Source organism: Mustela putorius, unplaced genomic scaffold, assembly GCF_011764305.1.
Source record: "Mustela putorius furo isolate JIRA1106 unplaced genomic scaffold, ASM1176430v1.1 tig00003907_pilon_pilon_pilon:0A:0A:0A:0A, whole genome shotgun sequence".
Lineage (NCBI taxonomy): Eukaryota > Metazoa > Chordata > Mammalia > Carnivora > Mustelidae > Mustela > Mustela putorius.
Window position 1 is genome coordinate 1,725,549 of NW_025422055.1, and position 25,238 is coordinate 1,750,786.

At 41.0% G+C, this 25,238-nt stretch overlaps 1 protein-coding gene across 2 annotated transcripts in view; it reads right to left on the reverse strand.

Annotated features, from left to right (window-relative positions):
- MARCHF1 (membrane associated ring-CH-type finger 1) overlaps positions 1-25,238 on the reverse strand; it is a 318,555-nt gene that overhangs the window by 8,749 nt on the left and 284,568 nt on the right. For both annotated transcript variants that reach the window (XM_045068436.1, XM_004775535.3), the window contains one exon: positions 7,497-7,644. In XM_045068436.1, coding sequence (XP_044924371.1) covers positions 7,497-7,644 — 148 coding nt within the window. The remainder of the gene's footprint in view (positions 1-7,496; positions 7,645-25,238) is intronic.

A 25,238-nucleotide genomic window follows, 5' to 3' on the forward strand; every position in this document is an offset into this window, starting at 1 on the left:
CAATCAGCCATGTCAGTCTTTACATCTTCATCGTAATTCAGATCATTGTTTTATTTCCTTGAGGTATGGAGAGCCTGTTATCTGGTATTCTCTTTGGTCTCAGTTTGCTCATCGTTGGTAGCTTGTTCAGAAATACTCCCATTTGGCTCTTGCCTCCCTGTAACTGGGTCCTTTGGTTCCCATCCCCCGCTCTCCTTGACTCTGGCTGTGGCCACACATGACTTGTTTGGGCCAGTAGGACAATAGCAAATACAACACATCAGACACTTCCCAGTTGTTCCCCTTGTGTGTGTGGTTTCCTCTCTTGCTACTCTTTTAAACACGAAGAGCCATGTAAAGAAGGCAGGACCATCAAGTCTTGTGTGATGAAAAACACAGCTCAGTTATTTGTATCATCTGGCCAACAGCGTGCCCACTGCGAGACAGGTAGAGGCGGCCCTGCTGATGATACAGCAGCCAACCCACATGCCAGCTCCTGGCAGACACAGAGGTGAACCCTCGGAGAGCAGCCGGGCAGGCCCTGGCCAGGAGAAACATTCAGCCAGTCTGCAGAATTCGGACTGCAATACATACGTGTGGTTTGAAGTCAGTAAGTTTGGGGATAGTTTGTGATACGGCAGAAGATAACTGATGAGTTAAAAATGAAGGTAGTGGAAGTATTTACCTCAGCAGGCTGTTAGTGTGGATTAAATGAATAGTTCTTGACGTAGAAGGTGCTGGGTAAATGCAGGTTATTGTTGCTGAGTGATTTAAATGCTACATATCTTTGGCTGCTCTGAGTTGTAGATCAAGAGCAAAGCTTTCCCTGGTGCCTACAACTAAGACCTTTCTGACTTGGATGGGCTTCAACCTTTGGATGTCCCATCTGGACTCCAGGCAATGAAAATCTCCAGAACGAGGGGAGAAGAAAGTCCAGTCAGCTGCCAGACAGGCCGCGGTATTTAGTCTGCACTCCAGCTCCTCACCCTGTGGCACTGGGCATCCTTCCCAGCTGGTAATTCCCTTCACAGAGAAAAGCTCGGAAATCTCACTGAAAATCAACGAAAAGGTCCTGAAATGTTGAAGTGGAACTGTGTGTATTATTTGTTAGGGAATATTGATGCCACACTTTCAGAGTACAAGAGCAGTGGTTTGTAAACTGGGATGGATCTACTTTTGACTCAAACTCATTTCTTGTCTAGCTATATTGTTTCTCATAAAATATATTTCCCAGCTCTCTCCACTGGAGGAACACATGCAGGGTCACCTGTAACATCTTCTTTCTTTCTTTTCTCTTTAAGTCAAATTGGGTAAACCATAAGCTCCCAGGTGGGTGTTTATAGTAAAGCTGCAAATGAGGCAAATTACTTCCTCATCTTTAAAACAGTGATCTCTACACTCTCCTCCATCTTTTAAATTGAGACTCTCAGAGTATTCTGCCTACCTTACGTATAGCACATCATGTAACTGGAGACACCGGGAGTGTGCTGTGTCTAAAAAGACTTAAGCAGCAGAAGAGAACGTGTCTCATTTATCAGCTGCAGGGACAATATATATTTAGAAAAAGCATCTCATCGGTAAGTTGGGATATTTTTGGCTGGGTGTTTAGGTTATGCAGAGTTATAAAATGTGTTTGTGTAAGGGTGTATATGAGTGGTAGGGCTGGGTGGGGGGTGGTTTTCTCCTTTTGTCCTGGTTGCTTCTCTTTGGTTGCATAAATTATTTAAAAAAAAAAAAAACTGTTTCACATATTTGTAACATGTTTCTTAGCTTGTTTTAATGGTAATATTCACCATGAGTAAAGATACGAATACATAAATATATACAAATATGAATATATATAACAAAAATATATAAATATATTTAAATTATGCAAATATATATGTGCACTGTTTGTATAAACACAGTGTTTCAGTTTATTTGATGCAAGGTGAAGTTCTTGGTGTCTTTGAAAAATGGCTCAGAAAGAACCTTTGAAGGGTATTCAGTCCAACTTAGGTTTACAAATGAGAAATTTGAGTGTCGGAGTGGTTATTTCATTCAAGGTAAGTGGTCCGTGACCAAGGAAGAACTATATCCTGGCCTTCTAACAAGGAGCTCAAGTCAGTGTTTATCATATTTGGCTTAACAGTAACAGCACATATAATTACATATAAAAAGGAATGCTTAACCAGCAGGGCTCAAAGGAACACATTGTACGAATTGCTGGGAAGTGATTTTGAAGACCTCCTCGAAGCAGATGTTAACAGTCAAAGAATATAGCACCAGCCATAGTCGTCATCTGCTGGGGTCAGCCAGAGCTGGCAGCAGTTCTCTGAACCTCTAGCAATACTAAATGCTCCCTGAATAACGAAGCAAGACCCTTGCCCTGGAGATATGCAGAGGCTCACAAGTGAGTCAGTTATATGAAAAAAAAAAAAATTGTTATGTCAGTCCCTTGCGGTGTATGCATTTAAATAGTTCTGGGGCAAGGCTAAAATTTGCACCTGCCATAGGATTTCAATTATATGTGGAATCTAAAAAACAAAACTAAACAAACAAAAGCCAGAAATAGACTGATGAATACAGAGAACAAACTGTGGTTGCCAGAGGGGAGGGATGGGAGGAAAGCAGGAGCAGGTGAGGGGAGGCATCGAGTCCCACTTACAAGAAGTCACGGGGATGACAAGTGCAGCATGGGGATTACTACAGGCCAGTAATAGCTTTGTGTGGTGACAGAGGGTAACTGCCCTTAACTGTACGAGCATTTTGAAATGACAGAATTGTCTAATCATGCTGCTGTACATGTTAAACATATTCTGTCAGCTGTACTTCCATTAAAAACTGATCTGCACCTACAGTCTCTCTACCAGTATAAACGGTTGTGTTTTCCTGGTCTGTGTTTCTGTGTCCCCCCCTCGCCCCCCACCCCGCAACGCACAAATAGTATACTGGAGCATTTTTTAGAGTATGTAAAGATAAGGCAGAGGGAGGATTGCTCTCCCAAATTAGAGCTGGCGATGGGTAATCCAGGGTGTTAAAGTTTTAAATACCGAGACTCTGATTTTTTTTTTTTTTAATTTCTTTGTCATTACAGGTGATAGAAAAGTAAAAGAGCAGGGTGGTACCTGAGTGGCTCAGTGGGTTAAGCCTCTGCTTTTGGCTCAGTTCATGATCTCAGGGTCCTGGGATCGAGCCCTGCATGGGGCTCTCTGCTCTGCAGGGAGCCTGCTTCCTCCTCTCTCTCTGCCTGCCTCTCTGCCTACTTGTGATCTCTGTCTGTCGAATAAATAAATAAATTCTTTAAAAAAATTTTTTTAAAAAAGTGAAAGAGCTGTCGGGCAGCAGACTTATTTAGTTTAAAAGAACAACCATTAAAAACGCATGAATTTTTTTTCTCTCCACTATTGTTATTACAATACAAAAAATTTTGCTGTTTTATATCCAATCTCAATTTGGGTTAAAGGAGGACAATTTGTTCCTCGTCAAGTGTTTTTGAAGGTTTTCAAGGCAGATTTAAAATATTTTGGCTTTTAAATTAAGCAGTTTTTTCAAATTTTAAAAGTAAATCCAGGCTTAGCCCTCATGGTCCCAAAGTGCCAAAGGGAGTTGAACATAATCCCAACTGACAGAGATGCCCACACGACCCATGAAATGTGAGCTTTGGGAAGTCACGTTTTAAATACAACTTGAACATAAGGACAGATGATTCCCTTTGCAGAAGTCACTATAGTTTCCATCGGAAATTACCTGAGTTAGGTGCTGTCCTCCTGACCAGTGGCTTTGGAGGGATAGTCATGGACACTGCTTCCTGATAAATACCTTCCTTCTTAATTCAAAAGCCCTGAAGAGCTTTTGAAGACAAAAGTTATCTCATTTTCACTTGCTGTTAAGAAACTGAAAATAACTTTGAAAAGTGTATAGCAGAAAGCTGACCCTTGACTATATATAAAGCCAGCCTTCGGTTATCATTCAAGCTCTTCTTTTGGGAAATCTGACTGAGGGCCCTGAGTGACAATTCATTGGGAGACTCTGGTCTGAGATCCTGTATCCTCCCAGGACTGAGAAAGGAAAAAGCCAAAACATTTTGAAGAAAAATCCTAAAAGAAAGATAAAAGGTAGGAAAGTGTGGGTCTGAGGCATTCACACTTCATCATTCCTTCTACAAAGTTGACTAGTACCCTCGGCGCAGTGTTCACCTGATGTGCTGGTGATGAGCAAGACAGACACTGCGGGGCCTGCTCTGAGCTCATTCTATTGGTGTCAGGAGAATTACAATTAAATGAGCAACTACAATGGTGTGTGGTAAGTTCCCTGGTAGGGCAGAGCTTCATAACATGTCTGAAAAAGAATGACATAAGGGATAATTAAAGCTAAATCTCTGGGGATGAGACTTGGGCTTTGTAGGGTCTAGAAACTCCCAGTAATTCAAATATGCAGTAAAAAATGGAGTCATTGGGGGTGGGGCAGGGTAAGTGTAGGATGCTAGGTGAGAACATGGTTCTCAACACTTAGAGGACATCAGAATCACCTCTTCGCTTTTTTTTTTTAATTTAAAGATTTTATTTATTTGACAGAGAGAGATCACAAGTAGAGAGAGAGAGGAAGGAGCAGGCTCCCTGCCTAGCAGAGAGCCTGATGCGGGACTTGATCCCAGGACCCTGAGATCATGACCTGAGCTGAAGGCAGAGGCTTAACCCACTGAGCCACCCAGGCAGCCCACCTCTTTGCTTCTTAAGCACAAATTGCTGGGCTCCATCCTCAGAATTTCTGATCCATAAGTCTGGGGTGTGGAGAGGCCAAGAATTTCCATTTCTAACAAGTGCCCAGTGATGTGGATGCCGTGGGTCCCAGGGACCACATTTTGAGAACCACTGTCATAGTACCAATTATTCTAGCTGAGAGAGCCGAACCAGGTGTCCCAGAAGGGTGATATTTGAGGTAAACTGCAAACGCTGTGGGGGGTAGGGAGGTGTGTGAGAACACAGAAACACTGTCTGAGTGTGTGGTGGGCAGAAGATGGAGGAAAGGTTTCATTCCGAGGGAAATACTGAGCAAGGATCCAGACATAGATCTGCAGAGCTGACGGAATGTTCACAATAAATGGCTACAACCAGGTCATGGCGGGGTGGGGTGGGGACAGTACAGTCCCACTGAAGAATTTTGGATGTCTTTTAAGAGTAATGACTAGGTATAGGGTGTAATGAGATGCGTAAATTTTTGTAAATTTGCAGTGAGTACATTATTGAGCTTGGGTTAAAGGTGGACAGAAATGGAGAAAGTCCAGTAAAGAAGCTGTTGCAGTTTTCAAGTAAAAGATAGGAGAGTTTGCAAAAGGATGAGAGCAGTGGGAAAGGAGAGACAGGACAGATTCCAGAGGCCTACGAGGTAGAGTAATAAGATCTGGTGACTGAATGAGGGTGGAAGCAGGGGAGAGGGAGATGAGGAATGAAAACCTGACTGGATTTGGTAACAGGTGTTAGTAATGTCTCCTCACAGGTGTTAGGGTGGTCAGTGGCAGTAGATAATGAGCTTGGACCCACTAAGTTTGGGGTGCTTGGATTTTATTTATTTTTTTGACAGAGAGAGACAGCAAGAGAGGGAACACAAGCAGGGGAAGTGGGAGAGGTAGAACAGGCTTCCCAAAGAGCAGGGAGCCCAATCCCAGAACCCTGGGATCAGGACCTGAGTCAAAGACAGATGCTTAACGACTGAGCCACCGTGTATTGCTTGGAATACCTTTAAATGGAGAGGTTCAGGAGGTAGATGCATGATCTGGATGGAGTGCAGTATGAGCTGGAGATAAATGTGTGGCTTGGTTACCAACATGGAAATGACAACGGAAGGCATGGGTATCCAAGGGAACTAGAGAATGAGCAGGTAGAATGAGATAAATGGAAGGAAGCTTGGGTTCATGGGTTTCTTGGGTTCTGGAGACTCTGATGGCTGAAGCTGAGATAGTCCTGTTCACGGCAGGATGAATGATCCTACTCTGTCTCAGAGGTAGGATTGAGTAATGTGAGAGAGAGAGGTTCAGAACTGTCTACATATGAAGGATTCATGATTGCTTCTTGTTATGTCTAGGACAGGTGCCTAGGACAGGACACACTGCTGTGTGTATGGCACACTTTCTGTTATTTAGTTTGGGGCTGTACCTGTAACTATAGGGACTTGGGTTAAATAAAAAGGGGAAGGGGGTCCTATCCTCAGGAAACTTATTAATAGGGATGTAACAGACATTTTTTAGTCCAGTATCTCAGGAATAATGTAGAATGTAGTTGTAAACGCTCTAGAATTGTAGATGTCAATGTAATTTTGAACTGAAAAACAACAAAACCTCCCGCACCTGTTTTTCTAGCTTTTATTCTCATTCAGGAGAGCGAGAACTGCAGGTCCGTCACCCACCTCCCTCCCCCCCACCCCCCGCCCACACACACACTTAAACTACGTAAACCACATCCCCGAGCATCCGACCAGACAGGTTCTCACAGTCCCTTCATCCCACAGGGCTTCTGCAGCGCCCCAGAGAGCGCTTGCCGCTGCTCACTGCTGCCACCATGCGGGCAAGCGTAAGCATGGAACATCCGTCCCTTGTGTTACTGAATCCAGACAAAGAAATGCAGAATAACAACTTTCCGTATTGATATTCTTTTCCCTCTTTCATTCCCTCACTTCCTCTTCCCTTTTTCTTTCTTTCGGTTTTTCTTTTTTCTTTTTTGAGGGAGGCACACTTTAGAACACTCTAAACTTACAGTATTAGCATCTGAACAATTTCTCTTTTTAAATTCACCAGTGGCCTAATATTGTGGGATTTTTTTTTTTTCAGGGTGAACGGTGGGGGTGGTTCAGGTAATTTTTCTCACTTTTTTACCAGCTTTGATTTAGGCCACACACAGAAGCGGATAGGGCCTGATGAGAAATGAGCTGAGTACCAAAAGTAAAGATAGACCACCTCTTTTCCCCTCTATTTCAAAAAACCTATCCATTTCAGATTTTTAAATGTCTTTCCTTGCAGATTTGACATCATCCTTCACAATTTAACTCAGCATGGCTTAAATTTCAAACAATAGTGTTAATCTACTCAATCAAATTATATGGTACTAATTGATAAACTACAACATATTCTCTACCAGAGTATCATCTTACTCATGTTTTAAAAGAAGCAACAACTATGGTGAATTAAATAAAATGAAAAAAAAAAAAAACAAAAAACAAAACCCTTCCACTTTCACAACTGTTTGTCTTTTCACATCAGGCAGAACAGGATCCTTAGCTCCTGAAAAGCCTGAAGTGATGGATGGCTTCTCTATATTTGTCCCTACTGAGGTTTACTGGACTTGATGAATCTTGTATCTCAGCTGGGGAACCCTGGATATCTGATCCAAGTATTTATAACATAACTGGAGAAGACAATTGCTGGTACTGTCTTTTGCTGGTGTATCACACTTGAAGATCTAACAGGGAAATAGGATCCCCGCCCACCTCTGGTGTCACCAGAGAATCCAAGAGGAGAAAAAGGAAATGAGACGTGCTCTTACCATTATCGTTGCCTTGCTTGATTTCCTCTGCCGTCCGATCTATTAATACATACAAAGACCAAACCACACAGGTGATCGCAATTACGTGGAATGTGACAGAGCAGAATATTTTCCTCCTTTCGCTCGTGGTCATCTGTAGTTTCTCCCACTGCAATCATAAATGAATCACACAACACTGAGTTTCTTTTTACTTTTTTTTTTTTAAAGGTTTTATTTATTTATTTGACAGATCACAAGTAGGCAGAGAGACAGGCAGAGAGAGAGGGGGAAGCGGGCTCCCTGCTGAGCAGAGACACCCCCTCCCCCCATGTGGGTCTCGATCCCAGGACCCTGGGATCATGACCAGAGCTAAAAGCAGAGGCTTTAACCCACTGAGCCACCCAGGAGCCCCGAAACTGAGTTTCTAGCTAGGGAATTTTGCTCCCCTTTTATATCCCAGACATACACCACGAATGGAGGAAAAACATAAAACATCCACAATTTCACACAACATGACAACTTTCAAATAAGTCTTATGTGGCAAAGATATGGAATCATAACCCCTGGAGTTATATATAACTTAAATATATATTAAAATGAAAACAAATATCTTCCTGTTCTCCAAACAAATTAATCAAGTAATTTCTGTTTCACTAGCCTGTAGTCTCCTTATTTGTGACACGGATGAGATAGTTTTACAGTTGGACAATTTTTAGAAAACATTTCCTTTCAGGTTTCTGCATATCACCTCCTTGTGGTACTAGATTATAAGTAGTAATAAATAGACTCTTTTTGGATGAATACTTAACTGAATACAGTGTTGCATTCTTGAACATATACATTAACAAGTGTTTGAATGGCTGAATAATATCTGTGAGAGAAAGTTACCATCTGCTAACAGCCCGTGTTCTAGAGAACACATTTTATCATCTAGGTAATGGGAGAAAAATCATCCTTTGAAGCATAGTCTTGATTTGTTGCCACTATTACTCTCAAAATCACTGTCCCTTAGTCAAACACTCCTCAGAAAGTAGAGGGCTGCTCCCTCCAGGGTCAGAAGAGGGCCACAATTTTTTTTTTAAGATTTTATTTATTTGACAGAGAGAGATCACAAGTAGGCAGAGAGGCAGGCAGAGAGAGAGAAGGGGAAGCAGGCTCCCTGCCGAACAGAGAGCCCGATGTGGGACTCGATTTCAGGACCCTGAGATCAGGACCTGAGCTGAAGGCAGAGGCTTTAACCCACTGAGCCACACAGGTGCCCTGAGGGCCACAATTTTTACATTGTCAAGTTCAGGTTTATGAAGGAATGTGTCCATTATTTACTTTGGAGAAACACACTCTCAAAATCTGAATGCCTTGACACCTACTGTATCATTTCATTTCTGTGTTAGGAATTGTGTCTTTAGTTTTCTTTGCACTATTTCTTTCTTTTTTTTTTTTATTACCATATAATGTATTATTTGTTTCAGGGGTACAGGTCTGTGATTCATCAGGCTTACACAATTCACAGCACTCACCATATAGCACAGACCCTCCCTGATGTCGATAACCCAGCCACCCCATCCCTCCCCTACAACCCCCCAACAACCCTCAGTTTGTTTCCTGAGATTATGAGTCTCTTATGGTTTGTCTCCGTCTCTGGTTTCATCTTGATTCACTTTTCCCTCCCTTCCCCTATGATCCTTTGTCTTCTTTCTCAAATTCTGAGATCATATGATAATTGCCTTTCTCTGATTAACTTATTTCACTTAGCATAATACCCTCTAGTTCCATCCATGCTCTTGCAAATGGCAAGATTTCAGTTTTTTTTTTTAATGGCTTTTTGTACTATTTCTAAAGAAAAATCAAATCCCTATGATCTTATTGGAGGTGAACTGATGTGCCAAACTTTTAAGAAATCATCATATTTTCCATTCTTATTATGCTCTCACTAAAGCAAAAGCTTTAGAACTTCAGAGGACCCTATTCCTTTCCCAGGGCTCCCACATATAATTCCATGCCCAACTCAGCCAAAAGCAAGAGGGCATATGTTACTGCTCCGTAAGTCCTGGCAGTGTCACCCACTTGGAGACATGGGTGAAATTGCTTAACTTCTCTGGGCCAGTTTCCTCATCTCCACAAGTGGCAGATTGTGGCCTAGGTTGTGATGGAGAGGTTTGGGAGGAGGATACATTCTTCCCTTTTTCCTTTCCCAACAGACTCATTCTGTGAGGGTTGGCATCTTGCCCAGCTAGAAGCTGCTTTCCAACCTTCCCCAGCAGAAGTGGGCAATGACTGGTTTTCACCAATGAGATGAGATGGCTATCTACTGGGGTATCGAGTTTTTGTCTTCCAGACACAGGAGCTGCCCCTTCTTCCTATTTTGTTACCCGGAATTCATAATTAATGGTGGGAGTCCCAATAGCCACCTTGCAACCTCAAGGAAAATTCTTGAGAACTGGGGAGACCTCAGTCCAACAAGCCATGTTTCATTTCTAGATGCCCACTTATATGGGAGGAAAATAAAGCTCTGCCTGATTGAGCTATTGCTTTTCAGGACTCAGCTACTTGCTGTCAAATGCAATTCCTGATAAAAGAATTAAATGAATACTTCCTAACTTCCCTTCCAGTCTGACAATTAAGATCCTATAATTTCATTAGTAAGAAAAGTACAGGACTCAATGCCTGATCATCACGCTCCAGAAAGCTTGGGAAACACTTTAGAGAAATAAATGTTTCATTTCCAAGAACCATCCATTCCCCTCCTACTGGCTCATCGTCAACACCGTTTTCCTTGTAAGGGGCTCTTAGAGCGAAATAAAAATTTTACACTTCACCTTGAACTCTTTTTCCCTTAGACTATATTTTGTATATTATTCCAAATAAATAATGGAGAAATCTTGGTAATGCAGCTCTGGGAAAACCAGGTGCTTCAATCTAAGATCTATTTTTAATTAATCAGCATTGAACTGAGAAGATTTTAGTATGTGTATTTTAGCTTTTATCCTAAGTTCGCTCCAATTTTGTGAAAGATTAATTTTTGAAATTCTTTTTTGTCACCCATCCATTGTCACGTTCGTCTGAATAGCCTAATTATAAAATAGAATATTATCATTTGGCAATAGCATTTTGTGATTTAATAACTTTTGTGAATTACCTTATAGTCAATAAAAAATGCAGGATGGTGCAGAAAATTGGCTTTACATATTCAAATTTCCCAAATGTTCCAAGGGGATGAAAATACTTTCAGTAAACAGAATATCCAGACCAAATCAACCCTCATTTGCAAAACTGGCTTGAAAAAGAGCCTTAAGAATTGTGTCTTCTTTGATCTAAGGAGTATTTTGATGGAGTGGCTGAAACACATTCTTCAAATGTAATGAGCCTCAGAGAAAGAAATACCCATGGGGCTGACAGGGCTGGACCAAGCCATTTTTAAAGACTCCTTCTGCTTCCAGACACTAGACTCTCCTAAGCTGTCACTTCCTGAGCTCCCCAGCCTTTTAAGGGGAAGTGAAGTGTAAAGGGACCATCAGACTCTCCTGCTTTCCCTTACAAATTCTTACAGGACTGCTCCGGAATTGGAGGCAGCACACAGGTAAGTGCAATGCCACAGCGCCCTCTCCCTAAAGACGACATCACTGCACCCAGTACTCAGCACAGAGCGCCAACAGTAATCCCTGTGTTTTGTAAAATGTTCAGCCATCTCCTCGTGTTTTCACGTTTGTAGCTGAAGTGTGAATGCATTTTTCAAGGCTCCGCACTGAGGAATTGAGAGGGCAAGGATAGAAATCTTACTTTAACAAAGCTGCCGTGAAGGGTCTCTGATTTAATATTTGGGATGCTGAAATTTAAATACCACTTCACCCAAGGTTTTGTGACAGGACAGTGATAATCTGTCCAGATGCACACAGCCTTTGTGCCCCGTGTCCAGTTTTATGAAGCAGTGTGTGCCGAGGTCCACATGAGCCCAGGTATGATGTTGACCTTTGGAATCTCTCTGAAGGGACGGACTAGAGCTTTCCCCGCGTCAGGTGGCCAGATGGGTTACCTGCCACTGGCAGCAGTGTCAGCCTGGCCTGGGCACTTGTTCCAGGTGCAAATTCTCATTTGGAGAGTTCTCCTAAGTCCACTTAGGAGAGGACTCTGTGTTGGCCTGGCCCATGGGCACACAGAAAATGTTAGCACTTGTTCTGTCACAGATGACACACAGCTCTCTGTGCCTCATTTTTGCCTCCTGGCTGCAGGGCAGTGGGCCATTGCCTTTCTTCCTCAGGTTACTCAGGCTCCTGTCAAATATCCGTCCCCAAGTCCCTCAGTTTTAAGAGGACACATGTGTCTCCAGGAGTACTCAAGGAAGCTGGTGTAGCTGAGAAGCCAGCAGACCCCTTTCCTGCCCTGAGGGGCAAGGGACAGCCATGCACCACAGCACACCAGGCAACGCTCCTGCCTGGCCCCCATCTGTCGGCAGGTCCTCTTTAACTCGTTCAAAATGGGGGATAAGCTAAAGTGGGCCAAGCCAGTTTCACAATATCTTAGCACCTCTGACACAGGTGATCTTGCACCTTGCTGTAGGCTTTACAATCTCTAGGTCTTTGGTACCTATGTATGTTATTGTTCTTGTCCTTTGGTTCCTTACTGAAACCCCTCAACAATAAAAAAATTGAGCAGAGCTCTGTTATTCACTCAGAAATATATAACTAGATTTGTTCTGAGGACTTCCAAATTGAAGTACAAATTGATGCAAACATTGTTTCTGTGCAATTTTCCATTCGTGCTCACTAAATCAAGCTGTGCAGGTTTTCTGGTTATAATTACTTGTATTTGCATTCTGTCCTAAAATATAAAATAAAAAACTCCATCCAATAAGAATGCTGTCAATCTTCGTATCAGTGGAGAATAAATGCAGTTCACTTGCACAATAGAAAGGTACAAGGGCTGGGACTGCTTTACTCCTCCATTTCCTCTTCTTCCTTGACGTAGTTCCAGCTACATTTTCTAACTTTTTAAAAAATTTTATTTTATTTTCAGTGTTCCCAAATTCATTGTTTATGCACTACACTCAGTGCTCCATGCAATACGTGCCCTCCATAATACCCACCACACGGCTCACCCAACCCCCACCCTTCTCCCCTCCAAAACCCTCAGTTTGTTTCTTAACAGCCTTAGCAACCAGAATTATCAGGAAGTCAATTGAATGATGGAGCAAATAACAACCACTAGGTGGCGCCAGGTCCACACCATAAGAGTAACCAAGCCTTCTCCCTGCGGAGACTCAGGAGCTCCCAGCTCTTTCAGGTCATTTCAGCAACCCAGCATAAATGCAAAACCACACCTAACTGTCCCTCCTGGTTATAACACTTAAAAAATTCTGAACCTACTGATCATGTGGTAGAGTTTTACTGTATGTGCGTGAAAATAATACCCGGGACAGCACATTTAAAGTTGATTACATTATCTGCAAGCTTTAGTAAGATATACTCTACCTGAGGATAGCAAGTAAACCCTGCCAAAGTTCTGAAGCTTCCTTTACTGGTGAAGTTTCTAGAGGGCCCACTGGTGTGGGGCAGTAGTTCTTTTTTTTTTCTCCAAGATTTTATTTATTTGACAGAGCAAGAGAGCACAAGCAGGGGAAGTGAGAGAGGGGGGAGAAGCAGGTTCCCTGGTTCAGCAGGGAGCCGGATGTGGAGCTCCATCCCAGGACCCTGAGATCCTGACCTGAGCTGAAGGCAGAGGCTTAACTGACTGAGCCACCCAGGCACCCCTCCTTTTTTGTTTGTTTGTTTGTTTGTTTGAAGAATAATTGACATGTTACATTAGTTCAAGGTGTACAATATAGTGAATGATTCACAAGTCTATACATACCCTCTGCTCACCACAAGTGTAGCTACCATCTATCACCATACACCATTATTAGGCCATTGACTATATTGTGTCCTTTGATGCTGATGACTTAGTCATTCCATAACTGAAAGCCCGTACATCCCGCACTCCTGATCCGCCTGCCTTCCTTTCCGCAACCATCTGTCTGTTCTCTGTAAGTAAGGTCTGTGTCCCAAGGCAGGGGTTCTTAAAAAGTGTTCACGGGAAGCATCAGCTTGGGTCTTGTTAGTGTTAAATTAATTGAAGAAGGAGGCCACCGGGCTGAGGTGGCTCTAATGGCACGGCAACCTGCCGATGCCAACCCAAATCTAACCCTATACATGCCGGAAGGCTCTGAAATGGAGACCTAAGGACAACCAGTCACCAGCAGCCAACTAGACTATGAGCTACCGCCAATCAGACGACTCTCTCTCTGGGCTCCTGCACCTTCTCTGTACTCTCTCCCCTGGAACCCTTGGATAAAGCACTCCCAACACTTTCTGGTTCTTGACTGCCTGACTCAAACTAGTTTTGTTCAGATAAACTCTCAAATATTTTAATATGCCTGAGTTGAGATTTTTAACATTGGAAATGCAATGTTTTGGGCCCGCACGGGACTTACTGAATCAGAAACTCTGAAGGCGGGACCCTACAACCAACGCTCACGTGATTCCGATGCAAGGTGGACCTTGAGAAGCACCTGTCTCCTGACACTCGGCAGAGTTGAATGGCATCTAGGCTAGAAAGAGCACTTGCCACTCCCTGTCATAAACTAATTAGTAGCCCAGGAAAGGGAGATCAGCAGACCAGTTTGGTTACCTGGCTGTGATACAAATATTTCAGGTTGAATAAACAATCTCAAAATCAGTGAATTTGTTTGGAATAAAATAATTTGATGTTAGCTCATTAATCACTAAACTCTTTCATATTTTATTTATTTATTTAAAACTATTTCATTTTTAATTTTAATTTCCAAATTAGTGTTACGGCACATGAGAACATATTAAAATCTGATTTTCTTAGTTATAATTTAAATACCGTGGGAGAGAACCAAACAACAGACTCTTTACATCTATGAGGCATAACTCTTGAGACCCTAATGAATCCTCAAGTTCACAGATATTCCTTGGTAAATCCATTTCTCTCTTAAAAATGGATTGAAAAACCCTGAAAGAAAATTGTGACCTCTTCAGGCTTTAGGTGATGTATCTTTTTAAGCACTTTATTTATTTATTTGTCAGAGAGATAGAGAGCGTGAGTGCACAAGCAGTGGGAGTGGCAGGGGCAGAGGGAGAAGCAGGCTCCCTGATGAGCAAGGATCCTGATATGACACTCAATCCCAGGACCCTGGGATCATGACCGAGCCAGAGGCAGATGCCGAATCGACTGAGCTACCCAGGCGTCCCTCTTTTCGTGATATTTCTACAGATTATCAATGGGAAACAAGACAACCAGACTGAGATGTGGAGGATGGATAGTTGGCTCAGCTCACTGATTAGTTAGGGTGCTCATTATCTGACACAAGTCAGAAAGCATCCATGATTCAAACTTGTCCCTCAAGAGAATTACAAATAACCGTGCCTGTGGATCTCCTGGTTTTCCTACCAAGATCCCAAACCTCAAGTGCTATATCCGTAAACATCCTGTGTGACTACTCTAATCTCTTGAAATCATCCTCCCCCTCCCCCACAGTTCCCTCTTCCACTTTGGGTCCACCTCCGAGACAGCTGATTTAACATCTTTCATGCATGGTTCCATGTGAAGGGGAATTCTCTGTTTTTGGTTGAATGTAGCTCCTCTGTTTCTCCTGACAACAGGACAGGAGGAATGGTCTTGTACTGCAAGAGGGTTTAGGACCTATATCCCCAAAAATATGCAAGCGCAAAGAGTAAGGAGTGGGTCATGTGTCCAGATGAACCTTCCAAACCTCCAGTGAAATGCAAGTGTAGGATTAACAGCTGCCATCTTGGGATCATGTGAGCACATGCTGATTTAGAGTTGGGGGAAACAATCATGGATACCCAGGTTGGGTAAAGATAATACTAAGTAACTGGCAGTCTCTGTGAGAAATGGTTTATACATTTTTTCCACAAAGAGGAGGAACACCTGGGAATCTGAATCAATGGCTACATTTTACTACCACTCAGTTTGTCTCCTTTGGGATTTAGAGTTGCTGAATAATGGACATTACCTGAATATGGAGGGCAATAAAAATTATTCAGTTTAATAAAAAATGTTCAGTTCTAGGAATCTTGTATAAGTAGAAGTAGTTGTCAGACTTGGCTGTCTAACAGAAACCTCTGGGGAGCTAATTCCCAATCTCTACACCCAGGCTTGGCTGAATCCAGCACTGAGGAATGAGCTATGCAGTTTCAAAGTTTACTATGTCTGAGATTCGAGGGGCACTTGTTAAAAAAAACGAGGGCTCTGTGTTCAAATTCTGACTCTACCGCTAAGTGCTGTATGATCTTGGGTGAGTTATTTTAATTCTGTCCTTCTATTTCCTTTCCTGTAAATCGTGATAAGAATAATACCTACCTTACAAGGTCAAGTTAAAGTGAATTAAGTACATGTAAGTGCAGATCAGTATCATGTACTTAACAAGAATTCAATAAATGTTAGTGACTATCATAACTTGGAACTTGCAGTGTCATATTCAATTAAATCTCAATTGTCTTTACCTTCTAGATTAATGCATCATGTTGATAACATAACCGAAGGGTGAAGAATGGGTGAGCAGGGATTTGTTTACACAAAATTAAGGCAGTCAAAACCACCAATCCCCATCTATTTTCCAAGTACAAATAGATTTGTTTGTATTTCTGAATGATGAATCTCATAGCCGGGAAAAGCAGTCTGTTTTTGTTAACTATTTGTACAAAGAAGGGTAAGTGGATAATTTACTCTTCATAAACTAAGTAGAATCATTCAAAAGGCTGCACAATGATAGCTTCTTTTCTGTTAGGATTGAAAAAAAAATACATCACACGTTGCAATATATGCCTGGTTAGTTTTCATTCTTTTTGTTTGAAAATTCAATTCAAAATGTTATGTTAAGACTTCTCAAAAAAATACTGTTCTGGAAGACGGTTTTCATAAAAGGCTGAAGAGACTCAAACATTCCAGCTAAATGGAAAGCATTAATGTGGGTGTGTGGATTATAATGATGTCTTTCCTGAGTAAAGGAGAACACGAGAGCCAGCCTGATAGGAAACATCCAGAAACATGACCCTGGCGTGCTATTCTAGCTTCATGATTGCACAACCCAGGAAATTACCTTCTTGGTAACATGAGAATTGATAAGTGAAAGAAATAGCTTATTCTCCTCAAAACGTGATTAACTTGGGTTTCTACACACGATGGCTCTTAACATTTGCTTTTCAAAAACAAACATTTTTTTTTTTTTTTGAGGCTGACTGATACAATAGTACTTTACTGAGAAGAGTTGGTATGACTTTACAGCATTTACAATAGTACTTGAAAACAGCCTGGTTAAGTAGAAAAGTAGTAGAGGTGTTATATCAAGGCAAATCCAAGTTATCACACACAAAAAAAATCTAAGCATCACTGAAATATCTTTATAAAGCTCTAGAAGGTGCACTTATTTAAAGCAATAATAGTAAAAATAAACTATCAATATGAGTGTCACAGTAGTTTACAATGTGAGTAATAAATTAATAAGAATCATGCTGATGCAGACAGAAGTATAAATTACCAGATGGGAAACTATCCAAATGCAAAGACACTAGTAGCATCAGAGGCCAGGCGAACACAGATGTTGTAAAGAAGCAGGGGGAACAGGGAGAGTTGGGGTAGGAGCAGGGGGATCTGAGTGGGAGGTGAGGAGCACGACATGCCAGTCAGGTCAACCAGGCAAGAAGCCACGTGCCCAGAAAGGCTCTGGAATGAAGTTTCCGAGTCTGTTCTGAGACAGACTCTGGGGTGAGGTCCACCTGGATCAGAGCCATGGGCAGGAAGTCTCCGCTGTCTGATGTGGGGCAAGTGACCTATCTCCTTAAGCTCCGGTTTTCTCATGGGTAGAATTGGGATGATGATATCATCTCTTATATAGGGTATTTGTTAGAATCATAGAAAAAAACATCCATACATAGTTAGCATTAACTATTAACCCTCGAGTAAGCCAGGGGTCCCTAACTGGTTTATGAAACAAAGCTACATATGGCTCTTAGGCCCATCGTAGTCTCAAAAATATCACTAATTTTTGAATTCCTTGAAACATAACAAACTCAGTTTGCCTTCATCCCCACCACTCTGATTGGTTTGCAGCCCTCTTACTTGACTCATTTATATTACGGGCTTGCTGCCTGTGGGCAACTGAATTTGTGACCCTTGAAGTATTAGCATCAGTAACCAAAGTTTTTTAGAGACAGAAGCCATAAGGTAAAAAACAGACATCCTGTGTTTTCTGAATCTTCAAGAGCTGTGGCTCTTAGGGGTGACTCAAGGAGTCTCAAGGGCCACTGAGTACTAAAAGATGCTCAGAGGGAATAATCTAGAAGACCCAAGTTACTGTACTGATGTGTTGGTATGAAAACTGGTATGTGAGAATATCAATATTACAGGTATAAGTAGACTAAAAAATGTGGCCAGTAAATCCAAAGTCATTTAAATATTTGTATAAAGAATATTAGGTGTATTACATTCAAACTTATCAGGATTACAATGTTCTCTTTTCATAGAATGTATATTATATATTAAATGTATATCTACATATACAGGAATTTGATTTTATATGAAACTTTTTTTTCTTATAAACCTTTTCCTGATCTCTCATTGTTTCCTCTCAAGGAGTTCACCAGAGATGAGGTTTCCTTTAAGTTTCGAGCAAGGTATTTGTAGTTTCAGGGGAAAAAAAAGAATTGCTGCTGAGCAAAATCGCCCACTAGAGGGTGCAATGATATCACATATGAAGATGACTTGGGCAGGACCAAAAAAGAAAGAAAGAAAGAAAAGAAAGGAAGGAAGGAAGGAAGGAAGGAAGGAAGGAAGGAAGGAAGGAAGAAACGGACAAGTTAAGTCTGTCTAGAGGGGAGAGGTGGTACTTCTCTCACACATGGGCATTGGAGTTGATATGGTAACAGTTAAAATGGCAAATTCTGAGGCTCTGTCCCAGATCCATATGGGGGGGGGGAGATTAGGAATCTGCATTCTTTAATAATCACTCCAACTGATTTTTCTGTATGCTGAAGTTTGGGGATTACTTCTCTGAGGAAAGAAAAATTTAGGAAAACACTTTAGAGAGAAACTGTAGTTCCTAGTATCCTTTCACAAGAGTGAAAATATTTCCACCTCCCTAGTACCCCCCTCCCCTCACCCCCAAACAACTTACCTAAATCTGGGTTGATCATTATGGTCACATAAGAAGACAAATTCCTTACAGACTTAATAGATCCACTTAAAATTTATTTAAAGTTATTCCACCAATACTCAGTTGTCTGTTTCCTCTTGAAGTTCATGGTGAAAAATATCCTACCATACACCGTGGAAGAGATACCAGTATATTACCGCTCCCAAGCACGCTGAGCTGACAGAAGATCTATGGTGCTGGGTCAGTGGGGAGTGTTCATTATGGGCTGTGACTTCATACAGAAAACAAAGGGAATAACTGGAACACATTCCCTAAAAAAGCCTAGTTCTTTTCTACACTTTTAAGACCTAGCCTAAGACTCATTGAATTGCCACTGCCATCTATGAGGTTCTTCCTCAGAGGAAATAAACACTCCCCCAAAATATACATTTCTCATGTTTATTTCTTTTGTGTCTCCCTTCTTTCCTCCTCAGTGACTATCCATAGCTCACGTGGGTCTACATAGGCCACTGCTCCCTCTTTGTAGCTAGGATGATCATAGCCTTGCAGTTTCGGAGAATGTACCTGTGCACGAAGCGGAACCACAGAGATAGGGAATGTTAGAAGACTTTTAAGAAGACTCAGCTTTAACCCCTCATTTTCTACATGGAGACACTGAGGCCCAGAGAACTGAGTTGATCTGCCCAGAGTAATACAGTAAGTTATATGTAGTTTATTTGTTTTCCAAGCTCTATTTAGTAGTGGATCTTTTTAATCAGGAACATCATAATGTATCAGATATTTTCTAGGTGTGAACAAGATAACCCAAATCCCTGCTTTTGTGAAGTTTACATTAGTGTCATAATTGTGGAGTTTATGTATTAGAACGGGCACTGTATGATTGTGATTTCATGAATGCTTCTATCTTTCTCCCAACTGTCTTTGTGTGTGTGTGAGAGAGAGAGAAAGAGAGAGAGAGAGAATGAAAGAGAGGGAGAGAGAGTGTATGTAGTTATCTCTCTAAAATAGTCCTTAGGGTGGCAGTAAAGAAAAAGAGTTTTTTCCACAGAGTCTCTATGTACAATGTCAATTCTACTGACAGCTCCTTGTCAATACTTATTCTTAGGACCCTACTTCTATGCTGCTTTAACAGTAGGGTCACGTCTGAACACTGTATATAATGTGATTGGGTTGAGTTTTTCTTGGTCATGGTGGTGTTTTACTCTCACATAAACTTTTGAAATCAATCTGATAAATAAATATATATTCTACTCCAGTTTAAATGGCAGACAATGAAGCTTTAATCTCTAACTACTGATTCCTATTTTAGATATAATAACACAAGGATAATACAAATAAAATCAGTTTTACCAGTACTTTGACATCAAGCACAATTTGTTTTTCCATACATTACCTTTAAACTTGTTTTGGCATTTTAGAGACGGAGCTTTTGCTGAGAGTTTCGTCCTAAAACTGAAGCCTTTTTATTAAATAATGGAGTTCTTTGAGGCTTCTAGGGGTATATAAATTTTCTTAAATTGATGTAAAATGTTGTATTTACTTTTTCTGGTGAGAGGTTCATACTTTTCATTGAATTCTCAGAGAGGTCTGAGACATCTTCCAGATTAAGAGCTCTTGCTTTAAACTGCCCTCTCTTTAACTGATTTAATAGTAACATATACAGTTCTTACAAAATAAGGAAGCACAGTACCAGGGAAGGGCGGGAAGTGCATATAATTAATCTCCACAGGCTAGAAATGAAACTTAGGGTTAGAGGATGTGACATGTTTGGAAAACCGCAACTGGCCAGTTTCCTCATTTGCAGCACTTAGAAGGGATTCCAACTCTCAAATGCTGATTCTCAGCCGACTGGGGGTGGGAGACAATGTGTAAAGCTCATTACTGTTTACATGGGAATGTTCAACTGTGTTCCCATATTTTGTCATATAGGAAGGCAACTGTGTCCCATCCTGCCATCCCTAAATCTCGTGTTCTTCCGTTTAAGAAGTTGCTTTTAATCAAGGAAAGCTTTTGGGTAGCCAAGCATTTTATGTCAGTTTAGAGGACACCAAAAACAAATTATTCAGGACCTCTGGGACCCCTTGCCAAGAAATCTATTTTGAATAAGGATCCCTTATGTCTGGTTGCTCTCTGTGTGGAAGTTCTTGAGACACAAGTGATACTTGTTCGCATTCTAGAACAGATTCCATTTTTCTTCCTAGAATTTTAGAGTGAAAAGTGAATACGAGAGGAATTCTTATAAAAGTTCTTATTTAATAACCTCTCATTCCCCCCCTCCCTATCCCTAGCTATCTCTTTAGAAGTCTAATAAAAATGGGTTGGCCTTGTTTCTTTCTCCATGTCCTTCATTCCCAGTCATTAAAATTCTGATAACACACCTTTTTCCACAGCAGATTCAGTTGTCAATTTCAATAATGGCACTGAATCCCTGCAAAGGGATAGAAATCAAATAGTAAGCCAATCTAATAGTATTCTACTAATTTGTTCTCATAAAAAGCAAGAGGCGAAGGTCAGTTATCCTACATTGAAAATGGAGCAGGGATGTTGAATAATTCCTCCTTAAACATTCTCTCCCCCTTATTAAACATCCCCTTTCTATTAAAGATCATAAAATGCTTCCGACACTTGAGCCGAGCATGACAAACGGGAAAGAGGGGAAGGTGAACTCCGGGTTATGTGAAAATTTACAGGGTTCTGTGGGATAAAGATTCATCTGAGGAAACTGCAAAGAGTCAGAGCAGGAACAAGAGGTGAAAGGGCGAGAGGCAGGACTGGGGATGAAGAGCCTTGGGTATCGACCCAAAGCAGGGAGTTTGGAGCCCAAGATCGACACGGATTAATGGATGGGGACAAGTAGAACATGTTCTTCCCAGATGTCCTCCATGGAATTTGTTCAAAAGAAATTGTGCCTGGTTGGAGTGAAAACCAAGACCACGGGGATGCAAGTGTGGGCTGATACCTTTGAGTGAGACGGCAGAGAGCTTGTCTCTCCTTCTGAGGAAATGGGGGGAAGGAGGGCTTGAGTGTGTTGGGGGGTCGCTGAGAGGAAGTGGATGCCTCCGACTCCATGATAGGATTGCTGTCCTGCTGCTGGACTCCCCAGATGGTGAACTAAGTGAATCAGGGACAAAATCCACTAAGTGACTGATCTTTGATTCACACAAACAGAGGTGGGACAGCCTGGATGGACAGAGGGTATAGAAACAGAAAAGATGTTACAGGTGTTTGCAGAAAGCAGGTTCAAGATGTGGATGGGCATTAAGGAGGGCACGTGACGTGATGAGCACTGGGTGCTATAGGTAATTAATCAATCACTGAACACTACATCAAAAACTAATGATGTACTGTATATTGGCTAATTGAACCTAATAAAAAGATAAATAAATAAATTAAAAAAAAAAGATTGGATTGTCCCAGGCCATAGATTTGAGGTATGGTCCAAGTTTAAGCAATCTCCAAGGAGAAAGAAAGGAGTTTAAGGTTTGAGGCTAAAGGCTTACCAGGGTTTTTAAAGGCTGTTCTCATAGCTGCATGGAGGATAAGCTGGAGAGAGGGTGACTGACTAGTAGTTTCTGCTACTAGTTTTTCCCTCCAAGAGAGGGAAAGAACTGATGTCTTAACAATGGGTCTTATTATTATTGTTTTTTTAAGATTTTATTCATTTGACAGAGAGAGACAAAGCAAGAGAGGGACCACAAGCAGAGGGAATGGGAGAAGGAGAAGCAGGCTTCCCGTCGAGCAGGGAGCCTGACAGGGGGCTCGATCTGAGGACCCTGGGATCGTGACCTGACTGAGCTGAAAGCAGACGCTTAACGACTGAGCCACCCAGGCACCCCAACAGTAGGTCTTCTTAAATATAGCTTCTACTTTGGAGAACATTGATGCTCTCAAGTGTAAACTCCCTTAACTTCCTGTATTTAGACCAAAACCGTATTTATAACTGCATCACACCCTTTTTACTTCCTTCCCTCTTATTGAAGAAGACAAAATGTCCCTCTGCTGTCCAAATTAGTCATTCCCCATGACTCCGGACCCTTCGATTGTATCCTTTCATTTATTTTTAATTTCTCTGTCTATAAATATGTAGCCACCTTCGCTTCCACATGAGCACTTGCTTGCATGTTTCTCCCAGTTCTTTCTTTACAGTAACTCATTGCTTTTATTAATTGCATGTTCATATAGAAAATAGGTAAAACCCAGAAAAGTAAATCAAAATCACTGGTAATCTCATCTTCAATGTGTCTCTATAATCTTTTCTTCTTTATATGCATGTGAAATATAGGAGTATGTAAACATTCAGACCATTTTAAAATGGAAATTTAATTAATATATATCTTTATTTCTTGGAAGCCCCAGCAGAACGGAGGTGGATTGATAGTCAGGAAAGTATGAAGGCAGGTTTCCTCTGTGCTAAGAAGAGGTCAAAGGATCGAGGGAGGAGGAAAAACATACCCAGTCTGGGAGCCTGACGACAACAGGTATCATGTACACGCTGTTCTAGTGGGCAGAGAGGTCTCATTCTCCGGGGGAACTTAGAGAATATGTCTAACAGAGGACAACTCTGGGAGACATTGCTGAGATGGAATCCATGCAGGGTCTGAGTCACCTCTCTAAGACCATCCATCTTTAACTTAAAAACCTCTGACTGTCTGCACTTGTGCTCTAGCCTATTATCTGTCCCATCGGTGGAGCCCAGGAGGACAGGATTTTACCTCCATCCATTGTTTCACACACTGGCTACCAAAAAGGAGTGTCCCCTCCTGTGCCACAGCATTTCTCTGCATTTTCTTCCATCTGCAAAGCAAATGCAGACATTCCCTTTGACAGTGTTCCAGAATATATGCACATAGAGGAAGGGGGGTGGTCAGCCTTGGACATCTAGTGGAGTGGTAATGGGAAGGCTTCTACCCTATAATTAGTTGGGAGAAGCAAGAATTAAACGACTGTGAGCCACCAAACCCCAACACTGCTTTGTTTACACAATTTTAAAAAGAGACTTTGAGATATAATGGACATGTATACTGCACATATTTAAAGTGTAAAATCTGGTAATTTTTGACATATATTACACATGTGTGGGACTATCACCACAGGTGATGTGAATATATGAGGATTATGAACATAAACAAAAATATGACTATAGCTGTCATTCCTCAAAGTTTCCTCTTATCCTTTTGTAATTTCTACCACCCAACTCTTCTCCTGCACCTTCTCCAGGCAACCAGTGATAGGCATTTTTGTCATTTTGTCATAGATTATATGCATTTTCTAGAGTTTTATATAAATGTAATTATAATAATATGTGATCTTTTTTGTCTGGCCTTTTTCATTCAGCTTATTATTTTTTTTAGATTATTTATTTATTTATTTGACACAGAGAGAGACATCGAGAGAGGGTACACAAGCAGGGGTAGTGGGAAAGGGAAAGGCATGCTTCCCTGCCAAGCAGGGAGCCTGATGTGGGACTCGACCCCAGGACCCTGGGATCATGAACTGAGCTGAAGGCAGATGCTTAGTGACTGAGCCACTAGGTGCCCCGGCATAACTATTTTGAGATTCACACCTATTGTATCATGTATCAATAGTCATTCCTTTTATTGCTGATAGTGTTCTATTGTATGCTATACTACAATTTGTTTATTTGTTCACTTGATGAACATCTGTGCTGTATCCAGTTTTGGGACTACTGAATGTTCAAGTCTTTGTAAAAACATACATTTTTATTTTTACCAGATAAATACCTGGGGGTGAAATTGCTAGATTATATTGTAGGTATATGTTTAATTATTTAAAATGCTGCCAGACTTCTATCCAAAGTGGTTATATCATTTTATACTTCTGCCAGCAGTGAGTGAGGGTTCAAGTTCCTTCACAGCCTTCCCAACTTTTGGTATGACCAGCCTGTTTAACTTCAACCATTCTAAGAGGTGTATGGTGATATCACTGGGGGTTTTAATTTGCATTCCTCTAATGACTAATGATGTTGAACATCTTTTATGTTTTCATTTGCCATCTGTGTAACTTTTTTGATGAAGTGTTTATTGAAATGTCCTGTCCATTTTAATTTGTTGGGTTGTTTGATTTTTTTACTGTTGAGATTTCAGAGTTCTTTATGTAAGTGAAACACAAGTCCCTTATCAGCTAAATTATCTGGAAATATTTTTTCCCAAAATATGGCTTGACATTTTATTGTCTTAACAATGACTTTGAATAATAGTTGTTTTTAATTTTGACAAAGTCCATGATAGCAATTTGTTCATTTATGAATTTTTTGGTGTCATATCTAAATATCTTTGCCTAATCCAAAGGTTTGCTCTGTGTCTTCTTCTAGAAGTGTTACTGTTTTAGGTTTCACATTTATAGGTTAAAGTTTAGTTATTTTTAAATATAGATAGAGTTGTAGACCAGAATTTTTTTTTACATTTATTAAATAGGTCATCCTTTCCTTATTGAATTGGTTTTGCATTTTTTTTAAAACAATTATTTGAATATATATGTGTGGGTCTGTTTCTTGACTCTATTCTAGTCCATCGATTTATTTGTCAGTCTTGATGAATATAACTACATATTTCTGCTGTTTTATAATATGTCTT